The sequence below is a fragment of the Xyrauchen texanus genome, chromosome 20 (assembly GCF_025860055.1).
Source record: "Xyrauchen texanus isolate HMW12.3.18 chromosome 20, RBS_HiC_50CHRs, whole genome shotgun sequence".
Taxonomy (NCBI): domain Eukaryota; kingdom Metazoa; phylum Chordata; class Actinopteri; order Cypriniformes; family Catostomidae; genus Xyrauchen; species Xyrauchen texanus.
The window spans coordinates 13,224,198-13,238,283 of record NC_068295.1 but is presented as its reverse complement, the minus strand read 5'-3'; the positions used below and the strand labels follow the sequence as shown (position 1 = coordinate 13,238,283).

General features: G+C 37.3%; 1 protein-coding gene across 2 annotated transcripts in view; it reads left to right on the top strand.

Annotated features, from left to right (window-relative positions):
- The window catches only part of macrod2 (mono-ADP ribosylhydrolase 2), a 785,092-nt gene extending 772,054 nt beyond the window's left edge, over positions 1-13,038 (top strand). The window contains exons 18-20 of one of the 2 annotated variants that reach the window (XM_052150996.1): positions 6,098-6,154; positions 6,684-6,755; positions 11,286-13,038. In XM_052150996.1, the coding sequence (XP_052006956.1) occupies positions 6,098-6,154; positions 6,684-6,755; positions 11,286-11,323 (167 nt within the window). In that variant the 3' untranslated portion in view covers positions 11,324-13,038. The remainder of the gene's footprint in view (positions 1-6,097; positions 6,155-6,683; positions 6,756-11,285) is intronic. The other variant, XM_052150997.1, reaches the window with a different exon arrangement.
- The last annotated feature ends 1,048 nt before the right edge of the window (positions 13,039-14,086 follow it).

Sequence of the window (14,086 nt, the reverse complement as noted above, 5' to 3'; positions counted from 1 at the left end):
AAAATTTGAACTACAAATCTGCCTTTGGCCTTCATCTTTAATGTCATTATTGAGTCCAGCCCAAGAGGAGGGGACGAGGAAACCTGACAAGTCCGTTAATTATTTGTGTAGCTCCTTCGATTTATGCTGACTACAAAAGATCCGCAAGCCCCTTATGATCTCTAGAGTAAATGGATGGCGGAGGATCTAATTTTCTGCTTGTCTGAATATGAATATGACTTACATCTGCCCCCAACACCCCCACATATTTCCCTCCCTCTCTCTCTCTTTCCCTCCCTTTCACTTGATTCAGCTTGGCATCTGAACATTTTCCATTGTTAGAATATTGGAGAGATACCACCCATATATTGAGACTATCATGAGAATCAAACTTTGACTATGGCCAAGTGCAATTACATTTAAGGGAAGCATATGAAGTAAAGATGATGTATGATTTATTGAAGCTAAGGTGCTCAAATGGCAAACCATTTTGTCAAATGTACTAATGTTAGGTTGAGTAAATCAGGACAAGAGGACCAATATCCAAAACATGTCATTATAGCCCAATTGTATAGGTGTAACCTACCCCAGATGGGGTGGTGATTTTTATGCCATAGGTGAGATATAAGATGAAACTAGTTAAATCTCAAAAAGTCAAAAAAAGTCATGGAATTTCTATAGAGAATATACATTTTCTAGTTATTCTCCTCTCTAAAATATTTCATTCGCTAAAAATGAGTGTAATCTCTTAAATTATGTTCGGCATTTTTGTCACACTTCGCATGCTGAAAACACATCGAAAATGCTCAAAAAAGTTATTTATCAATAGTATTTTTCATCATTATAAAAGTTTTACTCTTAAAGAAATGAAAAGTAATTTTGAAACATATAAAAATCATGACCACTTACAGTATGTAAGATCCCAATCATATCAGTGATCTTACACTGATTTATTCTACATGGAAAGGGTCCCTTGTTATGTATAACCTGTCACTGAATACTTTCACTCATGGATTCATTAATCATAGCTGACTATGAATAGTGAATTTCTGCAATGGCTTTGGAAACCGCAAACTTTTGAGCTTGAATGATGCTGCATCCATGCCCCTAGGTGTCAGTCTAAGTTCAAGATGGCATAAATCAAATATTTCTCAGCATTGCTTTAAAAATAATCTGCAGTTAGGTTCATTAGCAATTGGATGTAAATGTGATCCTCTTCCTCATGGAAAACAGTCTTCTAATTTTGCCAGATTTTATGTTATCAAATGAACACACTCAATGTCGTAACCATTCAAATTGAAATCATTCAATTTTCTTTATAGAGCTCTGCTCTCTTAAGGAGAAATGCTGTCAGTGTTAAAGCTCAATTGCTCTTTGCTTGCTGTGTGACACAGGCCTTAGTATGATGTTTAACATCAAATATACACTCTACACAGAGTGTATATTTGAGAACTTTATTATGAATACTATAGTCCTAATAAAGTTTCTGATGTGGTCTTCAGCTGTTATAGTCCTTACACCTCAAGGTTCGATGTGCTGTACATTCTGAGGTGCTATTCTGCTCACTACAATTGTACAGAGTGGTTATCTGAGTTAACATAGCCTTTCTGTCAGCTCGAACCAGTCTGGCCATTCTCTGTTGACCTCTCTCATCAACAATGTGTTTCCTTCGGCAGATCTTTGGATGTTTTTTTGTTTTGTTTTTTTGCACCATTCTGAGTAAATTCTAGAGACTTTTATGTGTGAAAATCCCAGTAGATCAGCAGTTACAAAAATACTCAAACTAGCCCTTATGGCACCAACAATCATGCCATTCTCAAAATTACTGAGATGGTTGATATGAACATAACTGAAGCTCCTGACCCATATCTGCATGGTTTTATGCATTGCACTGCTGCCACATGATTGGCTGATTAGATAATCTAATTAATAAGTAGGTGTACAAGTGTTGCTAATAAAGTGCTCAGTGAGTGAATCTCTATTTGTGAGCTATTATTTCTCATATGGCATGCATATAGTGATGAGAGGTATATGTCTCGTCAATGTCATGACTGCTATGTTGCTCGGAACTGCACCCAAGACTTTCACCCACATTTGCACTTGTGTATATGGTTGAGTGACAATAAAGTGATCTGATTTGATTTGCGACTTTTATCTCAGATTACCTCAGAAGACTGATGTCAATAAATTGGCTGCTGGGTAGGGAAATGAAAATCAGTTGTTTTCCCTCACATTTATAGACTACAGGACTCTTGTGCCCAGCTAAACACGTCACATTTTGCACACTTTTTCCTGCTTGACAACACCTCTCTTGCTACTTTATTAGTTTCACTGCACATCAGACTCACTTCCCAAAAAACAGAACTTACTATACTGTTGTCAGTTCTAAAGCTAAATTAGAGAGCTGGCAAATTTCAACTCCATCTACTGACATATGCGGCAGCAGTTGGAAGCGAGAACACGCATTGATTGAATTTCTAAGGCTCCGATTTTTTCAAAGGCTGGTTTGTTTTGTTTTGATCAGTGCTGCTTATTAGGAGCCCAAAGTGGCAGAGCTCCCTCTCAGCTCTCACATTATTACATGGAAAGAGACAGACAGTGCATCAGGAGGGAAGCCAAGTCTCAATTGAGCGTGCAGGTTCATACAAGCGGCAGCCTTAGCTTTCTCATTTCAGTGTCGGTCCATGCACTTTAACAGCTGTCTGCCTCTCAGAATAACTTACTGTGTTCCAAAACTTAGTGAACGGCCCAGCTACCTTTTAAGGCTACATCCTAATGGTCATGGAACCTCAAATATGACTGATTTGGAATGTTCTAAATTGGCAGCAACTAATACTAGAGGAATGGCACAATACTCTAATAAAATATTTTTTTTGGAAAAACTATTTTATAAATAATTCAGTATTAATTGAATTATAAGTACCAGGGTTCCCACGGTCATAGAAAACCTAGAAATATCAAAACATTTTAAAATAGAGATTTCCAGGCCAGGAAAAGTAATGGAAAGGTCATGAAATGTATGTAGCCCTTATGAATATTTCTGGTTATGCACTTCTCTTAAATATTTCATTGGCTAGGAATTGATCTTTGTGAATGCAATCTCAATTTCATTGTTTTTATAAAAAATCCTTACCCAATAAACCAAACAATATTGGAAAATTCATGGAAATGTATTAATCAATAGGTTTGGGATCACTGAAGTATATTTGTAATCAACATTTAATCGACATTTCTCACACTTTGTTTACCATCTTGGATTAATTTTTTTACAAGCTCGTCACAATGCTTTCTGAAATTGCCTTCTAGGAGATGGACGCATGCAATGCTGCTTAGGAATTTGGCCAAAATTAGGTATCTTAGGAGGCAGCATAGTTAAGCTGCCTAACTTTTGGAACAGTCTTCACTTCAGAGAGCACCTGTGTAAAATGCTGCCTCTTTAGGCAGCTCACTAGAATTTGGAACAGAGAAAGAATCTGTTAATGTATTCAGTGTGTGACCCGTTTGTTTACTCCGATTCCCCATTTGTGGAAGCATATGGATAAAACATAAAGCGAGCGACCGAGAGGAGACTCGCTTGCAGAAGTGGGCAGTAATTGAAACATTTTGTTGAATCGTATCACATTGTTTCAATTTCTCCTCTATGGTGCCGCAAGACAAGAATGAAATGAAATCATGACAGTGGCAGTTGGCCATGCTCTCCCTCACCTTTCCTCATCCTAGCACTCAGTCTCTGGTCTATTTTTCCAATGAGAAGAGCCTTTTTTCATGTTCCATACACAAATCCATCACTTTCAGCTTTGCGCCTGTTTAATCAGTAGAATTTGAGGGCTGGCCATCAGGGAGAGCAAAGTGTCTGGGTAGCTCTCATTCTAAAAGATTGCATTAAAGCCACAGTCTGTAGTCGTCGAAATGTTGTCCCCGTAACCCGTGGAATTGTCTCTCCGACTTAAAGCAAACCTTCTGAGCTGTTGATAAAACAAGCATGAAAGTGTGTGGCATCACAATGAATGCAGAGGGCATGTTGTTACACTGCCTGCACTGTACTTTTAAGATGTGTCCGTTTGTTCAGATGATGTTTGTGAGATTCTCATGAAGGTGGATTTTGTTGTGCCTTAGACAAATGCTATCATTTGAGTTTAGAGACAATCTGCAGCACTGGTTAAAGCGGTTGGGTTAGTTTGCATCATCCGTGGATTTGCCACAGGAAAGAGATTATTTCATGCTGTGGTTTGCTTTGCTATTTAGGCAGAGAGCGAGAGAAAGTTAGAGAGCGAGTTTGAATTAGTTTGAGAATAAGGCTCACACTGATACAGACTGAAGGCAGTTTGTAATTAATTTTCTATGCCTCCCCTTTCGCCTGCATTTGTTTTGTTCATCTTGAAGGTGAGAGAATTTTGGAGCATTTATTTTGTTCATATGTTATGCATGGGCCTCAAACCAAAGATTAAATTGCAATGAAATATTTTCTTATTGAACTTGCTGTCTAAACTGTACACATGGGGTATTTAGTGTGGTATGGAGTAGTGATTAATGATCTGGGCTGGCAACCAATAGGTTGAAGGTTTGAGTTCCAAAAGGGGAGATATATGAACTACTGTTGGTTCACACAAATTTGAAAGTTCTGTTATAATTCCTCTTGACATTCAACATTTCCAAATGGGATTTGAGACATTCAGCAAATAATGACCTAAAGTAATGTACAAAGCTATCATCTGGGATAAAGGTACCCAGAGGCAGCAGTTCGGGAGAGTGAGAGTTACAGGCCCCTGCTTTAAGTTGGTCATTAAATTATTATTTACACTGTCAAGCCGATTCTCGCCTCGTCCTTTCCCTTTTACCCCGTTACAAGCACATAACCCCTTTCAGTTTTATTGTATGAAACAGAACCGCCTGTAAACAGTTTGTTAAACATCGCCTTGTGTGTTCCATGGAAGAAAAAATAGCCTAGTTTGTTACAACATGAGGAGTAAATAATACCAAAAAAATATATATTTTTGGGTGAACAATTCCTAGGTTGCTACATGTCGATTGTCCCTGTTATGTGCAAGATACGTTGGATAAAAGCTAAAGTCTGATAAAGGTTTGCTTCTCTTATGTATTTACCTTGTTGGGTGCTCCCGGTGAACAGTGGTGAGTACCTACCGACAGTGGTCCATGGAGGGACAAACCACAAACTGGCGACAGGGTGTTGGGTACCCAAGGCTCATCAATGCACAAGGGCAACGAAGGCTATTGTTGCAGACCGGTCAGAGTGACCATCATGACCTCTATCCACTATGAAAGAAACTACAATGGGCATGCAAGCGTCGGAACTCGACCTTAGAGCAGTAAAAAAAAGATTGTCTGGTCCAATTAGTCCTATTTTCTTTAACATCAGCCATGTATGTGTGTGCCATTAACCTGCGGAAGTGATGGCACCAGGATGCACTGTGGGAAGATGGCATCTGGTGGAGGGAGTGTGATGCTCTGGGCAATTTTCTGCTGGGAAACCCTGGGTCCAGCCATTCACATGGACGTCAGTTTGACATGTGCCAGCAACCTAAACATAGTGGCAGACCAGGTACACCAACATGATGAAGATTTCGAGGGGTTGCGCTGGCCTCCAAATTCCCTACATCTCAATCCAATTGAGCATCTCTGGGATGTGCTGGATCAACAACTCCGATAAACTGCACCTCACCTCGCAATTTAGAAGGCTTGAAGGATCTGCTGCTCATGTCTTGGTGCCAGATACCACAGGACACCTTCATGGGTCTTGTAGAGTCCATGCCTTGGTGGGTCACGGCTTTTTTGGTAGCACTCGGAGGACCAACAGCATATTAGGCGGGTGGACATAATGTTTTGACTCATCAGTGTATAAGTATAAAGGTAATTTGTAAACATATATAATATAAAAAGAATATATAAAAAGATTAAATCATGTTTTGAGTGACACAAGCTTGTTATTCTTTGATTCATAATTTGCTATTGTTCTTTTTAGGAAGGTGATATTTAGGGATATTGACTATGGAACCAATAGAATAACAGAATAAAAATAAAGGGGGAAAAAATCGAATTAATTAAAGTGCTTAATAGAGACCTTAAATGACACATTATTATGTGACTTTTGTTTATTTAGGCGCTGATAAAATTGAGATCAAATCAACCCAGGAAAACAACACCACCAGCACTAAAGGTATGAACAAAGATGTGTTTGTGTGCTACTACAAATATTAAGAGAGAGGACATGAAATGACAGGGAGAAGTGAGGGAAGCAGTATTGGGAAATGTAGCAAGCCAGATTCAAACTAGCATCATCTGTATGAGCAGAGCACCAATGCTTAATTTTTCAGATCATGTGCACTAACCACTAGACCACAGCTACAACTCATGGATTATTCATGCAAAAGAAAGAAAAATGTATGTGTATGCATTTCCTAATGTTCGCACAGGTGTATCTTGTCTCTCTGAGCTCTGCAGTGTCATGTGCTCTGCTGAAGTCTCAGTAGCCTCAGGCATAGCCTCTAGCACCCTCAGCACTTATTTCAGATAGAATAGAAGTACAGTACTCAATAATGTGTCACTCAGTGGATTCTAACTTTTAATTTCTCTGCTCAGCTCTGATCCAGAGTCTTCAATTCCCTTCTCTGTGCCTTACTGTCTCTCTCATTCCCTTGTTTTTTTCTCTTTGTCACTCTCTGTTTCTCTGTCTAACATGTGTTTAGTTGAAATGAAAGCCCACGACCAGAGCTCCCAAGAGCCTGCATCATCTTCAACAGACAGCATTCAGTCCAAAGGTAAAACAAATAAATCAATTAAAGCAGAGGATAAAGGTTTGTTCACTGTAAACTTTAAGCATTCAACATTTACTTCAAATTCCACAATGAATATTGGTAGGAAATGACACTCTGTGGCTTCAGTTTTTAATAATTAATATATTTCAAATAAATTACAAATTTGTTCACCACCATAAACAAAGGCTTTTTATATTAACTTAAAAAACTTTCTCTTATCTTTTATATTTCTGCAATTTTTACTTGCTCTAGCTTTTGTATTATTCTATTTTACTCTTGAAACTCAGCAATGCGATGAAGCTAATATTGCTGGCTCTTATTAAACTGTGTGTGCTGTGTTTTTGAATTGCTTGTGAGGCTTCTACTAAATTATTAAACGTAAATGTTAAAATATACCATCACTTAAAACATAAAACACCTTCGTTTAGATCCTCTGTTGGTCAAGCATCTTTTCGTTGTACGAATTTGTGGCTCAGAGTTTACCAAATTTGAACGTTGGTACGTAACATAAGACAAAACTTTTTTGCATCAGCGTTGGGGAAGCAACTTTGAAACTGTAGCTTCCCAAGCTACAAGCTATTAATAAATTGAAGTAATTAAACTACAGCCAAGCTACATTTTGAAGAAAAATAAGTATTTAGCTACACTACAAGCTACTTGCAATAAGTATTTAACTATTTAAAGCTATTTATTTATATTTATATACAATATTTTTAAATAAATAACAATTAGATTATATTTTTAATCATGTAATATAACCTGACTTTAAACAATTATGTTGACAAATTTAAATTGAACATATACATTTAGAATAAATATATACACCAAATATTTGTGCCATTCACTTGAATTGGATGAAGCTAAAAACCTGGAATACTTTCCTATAAATCTTAAATCCTGTTCTGATGGAGAAAGAAGGTCATATACATCTTGGATGGTCTGAGTGTGAGTAAATTGTCAGCAAAAACTATTCCTTTAATGAGAACTAGTTCATTTACAAACCGACTCACATAATTGAATTGTATTTCCCAACACTAAATATAAGTTGGGATGCCAACTATCCTGTATTAGGCAGGATGTTCCATATGTGGGTTTAAATGAAGACGTTTAAGCACCAAAACCCTCGAAGGGGACATATTGAAGCACACAAAATTTAAATGTCAGTTTTGTGTAGCAAAAATCAACCCTGTTGTAAAGGGGTTCAAGGAAAGGAGGCGGCGAGAACCGGCTTGACAATATAAATAATATTTTTATGTAAAACGGAAACCAAAAGACATAAACACACACATAGGACGGACAGCTGCCCGTAAACGTACTCTCTCTGTCGCACCAACGTCCGCAGTCGGCCTTTATCCCTCTCGGAGGATTGATTAGCCTGATCAGGGGCCGTGTAAACTCACGACCCGGCCCCACCCTCTGCCCTGTCACACCTGTATATAATGAATCAAGTATTTTAACCAGTCCATTTGTGAACTGTCTGAAATAACCAATTCTCTTGGATTTCCCAATGCTATTGGGATAAGAGGCAGTTACAGTATATGAGTGTGATTGATTACTATCTCAGCTACATTGCTGTGGATAATGTTTTGGAACACTATAGCGCTACTTGTTGGAAAATGTAGCTTGTTACTGGATAACCCTACTATGTGAAAATAGCTAAACTACTGTAATTTTACTGAAAAATTTTGTTAAGTTAGTAGCTTCGCTATTCACATTCTTACAAATAGAAGTGAAAGAACAGTCTAGTGTGACTGCATCTTAAAGCAGAGGAAACACACACATGGAGTCCTCATTTTCAATAAATTTCATTGTCTCTCTCACTGTCTTGCTCGTTCAGCTAAAAGCACACAACTGTTTCTTCCTTGTTTCCTTTAACCATAATTCCTTTACTTCCTTTCTCTCTCATTCACTCTATTTCTCTCTGCCGATCTGTAACTGTGTAGAGTGACCCTGATTTTTCAGAGTAAACGTGTTGGCATGCCTCCTTAAATTGAGTTTGATAAATGAGCTGCATGCCCTTCTCACAGACATTAATAAATCAAACACAAAGTGTGTGTGATCGGAGCACACGGATGACGCAGTGAAAGAAAGCTGATAAATCATGTGTGATAAGAGTTTTGCTGTGCTGTCATTCCAGGAACCCCAGGGTCAGCTTCCCTCTTAGGGCCGCACATACAAACTCCCAACATGCCATTTATATTAATTCCCTCCTACATTTGAAAGGAAAATATTTAGTAACAGAACAGTGTGTGTGTGTGTGTGTGTGTGTGTGTGTGTGTGTGTGTGTGTGTGTGTGTGTGTGTGTGTTTTGTGCGTGTGTGAGCATGTATTTATCAATTTGTGGGGACCAAATGTCCCCATATTGATAGTAAAATCCGAAATGTTTGACGTTGGGGGGACATTTTGTCAGTCCCCATGAGGAAAACTGCTTATAAATCATACTAAATTATGTTTTTTTTTAATTGTAAAAATGCAGAAAGTTTTCTGTAAGGTTTAGGGTTGGGGTTAGGGGATAGAATATAAAGTTTGTACAGTATAAAAACCATTATGTCTATGGAAAGTCCCCATAAAACATGGAAACCCCACGTGTGTGTGTGTGTGTGTGTGTGAGTGTGTGTGCGTGTGTGTGTGTGTGCGTGTGTGTGCGTGTGTGTGTGTGTGTGCGCGCGTGCGTGTGCATGCGTGCGTGCTTGCATACCTATACTGGCAGCCAAAAGTTTGGAATAATGTACACATTTTGCTGTTTCGGAGGGAAATTGGTACTTTAATTCACCAAAGTGGCATTCATCTTATCACAAAATATAGTCAGGACATTACTGATGTAAAAAACATTTGAAAAAAGTCATTTTTGATAAAATCTCGACAGGCCCCCTTTCTACCAGCCATAAATCCAACATCTTATCCTTGAGTAATCATTCTAAATTGCTCGTTTGGTACTAGAAAATCACTTATCATTATATCAGACCCTGCTGAAAGCTATTTGGTTTGTTAAATCTTAACATTGTCTTTGTTTTTGAGTTGCCACAGTATGCAATAGACTTGCCTTAAGGTCAATATTAGGGAAAAAAAGAAGCCCCTTTCTCTAGAAACTCGTCAGTCAATCATTGTTTTGAGGAATGAAGGCTATACGATGCTTGAAAAGATTTCATACATGTTGTGTATGTGGTGTACACTACAGTCTTCAAAGACAAAGGACAACTGGCTCCTACAAGGACAGAAAGAGATGTGGAAGGCCAGATGTACAACTAAACAAGAGGATAAGTACATCAGAGTCTCTAGTTTGAGAAATAGACGCCTCACATGTCTTCATCTGACAGCTTCATTGAATTCTACTACAACAGTAAAGAGAAGACTCAGGGGTGCAGGCCTTATGGGAAGAATTGCAAAGAAAAAGCAACTTTTGAAACCGAAAGAAAAGTTAGAGTGTGCAAAGAAATATCACCTGAGTATCTGGACAAACTGACTGCTAGAACGCCAAGGATCTGCAAAGCTGTTATTGCTGCAAATGGAGGACTTTTTTTATGAGAACTCTTTGAAGTAGTTTAAGAAGTGCTGAACATTGTTTTCACATTATTAATGTCCTGACTATACATTGTGATCAGTTGAATGACACTTTGTTGAATAAAAGTACCAATTTCATTCCATAGGAGCAAAATCCAAACTTTTGGCTGCCAGTGTATCCATACAAATGGTGGTAGAATTATTTGTAATTTAATCAAAGGAAAATGTATCCTTTATCATACAGTCAACATGAAAGACTAACCGCAATCCATTTTACTTTTGTTATCTGACATTTTTCCAAGTGAAACAGGATATTGATAGAAATTGTAGGTTGGAATTTGATTTGATCCGTTTTCAAGCAAAGCAAGTTCTTGCATTTTGTATTTACATCTTGCATATATATATATTTAAAAATGAATATTTGAATTAAAAATATTAAATATGAACATTACATTTTGTAAAAGTATTGTTTATTGTTAGTTTATGTTAATTAATGTAGTTAACTAATGTTAATGGATACAACCTTATTGTAGTGTTGCCACTATAAAACAGGAACATGTATTAAGGTAAATAGGGTCAATTATATTTTCATGTTGACTTTAATATTTTACACTTGTACATTACAGTTGGCTTAAGGGATCGTTAAGCCAAAAATGTTGATTCTGTAATTATTTACTCACCACCATGTTGTTCCAAACCTGTATGACTTTCTCATATGTGAAGCACAATATTAGAAAATATTTGGCAGAAGTTCTAATCTGCATTTCTCCATACAAATGAAGTGAATGGTGACCTCGGATGTCCCTGGTTCCCATCTACTTTCATTGTATAGAAAAGAGTAGCTTGGACATTCTACTGAATACCTTCTTTTGTGTTCCACGTAAGAATGAAGGTCTTTCGGGTCTTGGAACAACATGAGGTTGGGTAAATGACGATAGAATTTTTGGGTGAACCATCTATTTAATTATTTGTTTGTTAACATGTACACCTTTCTCTTGACTTCATTGTGATTATTTGTTTGCTTCCTCCAAGATGGCCAAGTCGATAAGAGCGCACAGAGAAAGGAATGAGACGATAATCAGCCTCATAGGAATGTGTGCCGGCAAACTGTGTGAAGGCAAACATCACACCAATTTTGTCCCACGCCAGGGAGTTGCCCACAAACACTGGGAGAAGAGATAACCCCCATTCCATACACCATCTTTCCTTCTATTCACCCTGCCTTTCCATTTCCTCATATTAATGATAATTAAATATATAGCTACGTAAAAATGAACAAATGAGAGTTTGAACATATCAGAGAGAGTGCAGGAGTCGTAGAGGCTGGAGAAGGGCTGCTATACCTGACTGATATGCTTCTTGATCAATAGTTTTTTCAACTCGGCATCCTGGTGCTGGATCTGAAGTGGTTTAAATTAGATGGATTGGTCAAACGCATGCTAAAACCAGTCTGATACTTTCAGCTACGCACATATTTGTAATGAAGAGCAAAGCCAAGGCTGAATTTTCAATCCTGCAAACTCGTATCACAAGATTCAGACTTATAGCCCTGTCCAACAATTTAAAGGGACAGTTCACCCTAAAATTACAGTTCTGTCATTATTTACTCACCATCATGTTGTTCCAAACCTGTATGACTTACTTTCTCCCGTAGCACACAAAAGGAGATGTAAGGCAGAATGATTCAGTTAACATTCATTCACTGCATAAAAAAAATAATATATATATATACAATGAAAGTATCTTTCAAAAGAGGAAAGAAATTCATATGGATTTGTAAAACACGAGGGTGAGTAAATGATGACCGAATTGTCATTTTTGCGTGAACTATTCCTTTATGATGTCTTTCAGGTAAATAACACTAATATGGCTGTAAATGTCTGTTTGTGTGTGAGTGTGTGTGCATACACAAGCCAATGATGTCACTTTAAAGAGTTTTTATTTTGTGTGTGAGCTTCAGAACCAAGTCAGGTCAAATGAGCAGAAAATCTCTTGATTGTAATCTCACATTGAGTGGTGACACTCCTCCCTACAGCACGCTATCAACAAGTCCTCAGCTTCGACAGGGGCGCTTGTGCACGATTCTCCTTTGAAACAACGAGTCACGCTCGCAGAGCCCCACTTTAATCTCTCAAATGAGCATTGATCACTTTTCATCTTCAAAGCTGTTCTGACTACTGCAAATGCCTGTTAAAAAAGAAAAAGAACACATCCATTGGATCAAACTGTGGCTGTTTTTGACAAGTGTGCAAACTGATTAATTCCCTTAAGGTTTATCTAGATGCATGCCAGCATTATTTAAAATGTTTTATTTACAGTCCACTCTTTCTCTCTCTCTCTCTCTCTCTCTCACACACACACACACACATGGATTGACAGATATTCAATCACACTTGAAAACTCAGATTTCTTTTTTTTTTTTTTTAACCAGATTGGCTCTGCATCTCCAAAATTCTGACTTTTTTTCATGAGACATGATCTGTGGTGGCAAAAATTGGCATATACTAAGCTTGTGGCTTTGAATTAATTAAACTGTACTTAAGGAGATACATTTCTTTCTTTAAAAAAAAAAAAAAAAAAGAGTTTTTTGAGCTGGTTTTAGTTTGGTTGGTTGATTTTCTTGCTTTTAATGTTTTTTTGTTGATTAAAAAAATAATTAAATGTATTAAAAATTTTCATTTGCTCATTTAAGTGGTGCCATACTGTATATCAGATGAACTTCTGCCTTCTTTCTTTAATGTTTGCTTTGCTATAAAACAGCTTTGAATAAAGTTATAGTTGTTTCCCTGGGCATCATGTCTTTGTGTTTTATCGTAACAATGTCCAGTAGGTAATTTCAGAATGCAAGTAAAGTGCATCGTTTGACATTAAAACCATGAATATCTTTGCATTTGGTGAATTAATATCATCTCTTGAAGGCTCTAGGCCACTGTCACATCACAAACACAAATGGGCACATGTTTTTAATGCATTCGAATGTCAAACATGTCTCTATTATAATTGGATTTGCCTGCAGCACACAAAGCATAACTTTGTGTCATGCTTGTGATTGATTATAAGCTATTTTTGTATGATTATAGAGATGCGCCTGCAAAGTAATTGATTGAAATCTTTGCCAAATTCCATTTGTGAGTGTTACTATGCTATTCTCACTATTGAGGGCAGAGCACTTGGAGTACTCTGAAGGGTGCAGAGCAATAGTGTACACAAAGACATACTTAATATCCACTTTTTATGTGTTATAGTGCATCTTATACATTATTAAATTACAGAATTAATGACTTGAATTTCTAACCATATGGAACATTGGATTCTCCTCAGAACTTCTTAGTGCACATAAATCTGCACTTTTGTAAAGTACTACTGAGTAAACAAGAATGGCTTGAATTTAACAGGCTCCAAGTTCACCAGAGGTAACACTAATCACCCTCATGGTGACTTCACACAAATCACAACATGCTACATCAACCAGCTACAACAAAACAATAACTATATTCATAAGAATTAAAACGATATACCTTTTTAATAACAAGAATTATTTTTCTACATAAGTGCTCTTGTTTTAACCAAACATGCATCATTTTTTCAAGCACAAGGGCTTATGAGTATTCCACACAGCCGCAATTTTGTACTTAATTATTTTGAGTTAGTAGTACCCGAAGCAAGGGCGTAGAGTTTTGGGAATATTAGGGGCTGCAGCGTGAATCATTTACAGGTTTCCATTGATCATGGTATAAATAATGGGGGACATGTACTTGCTTGTTTGGATGGGAGAGAGTATCAAAATATTAATAACTACTGTCTTGACCAAGACAAAATACAGTAGGTATCGT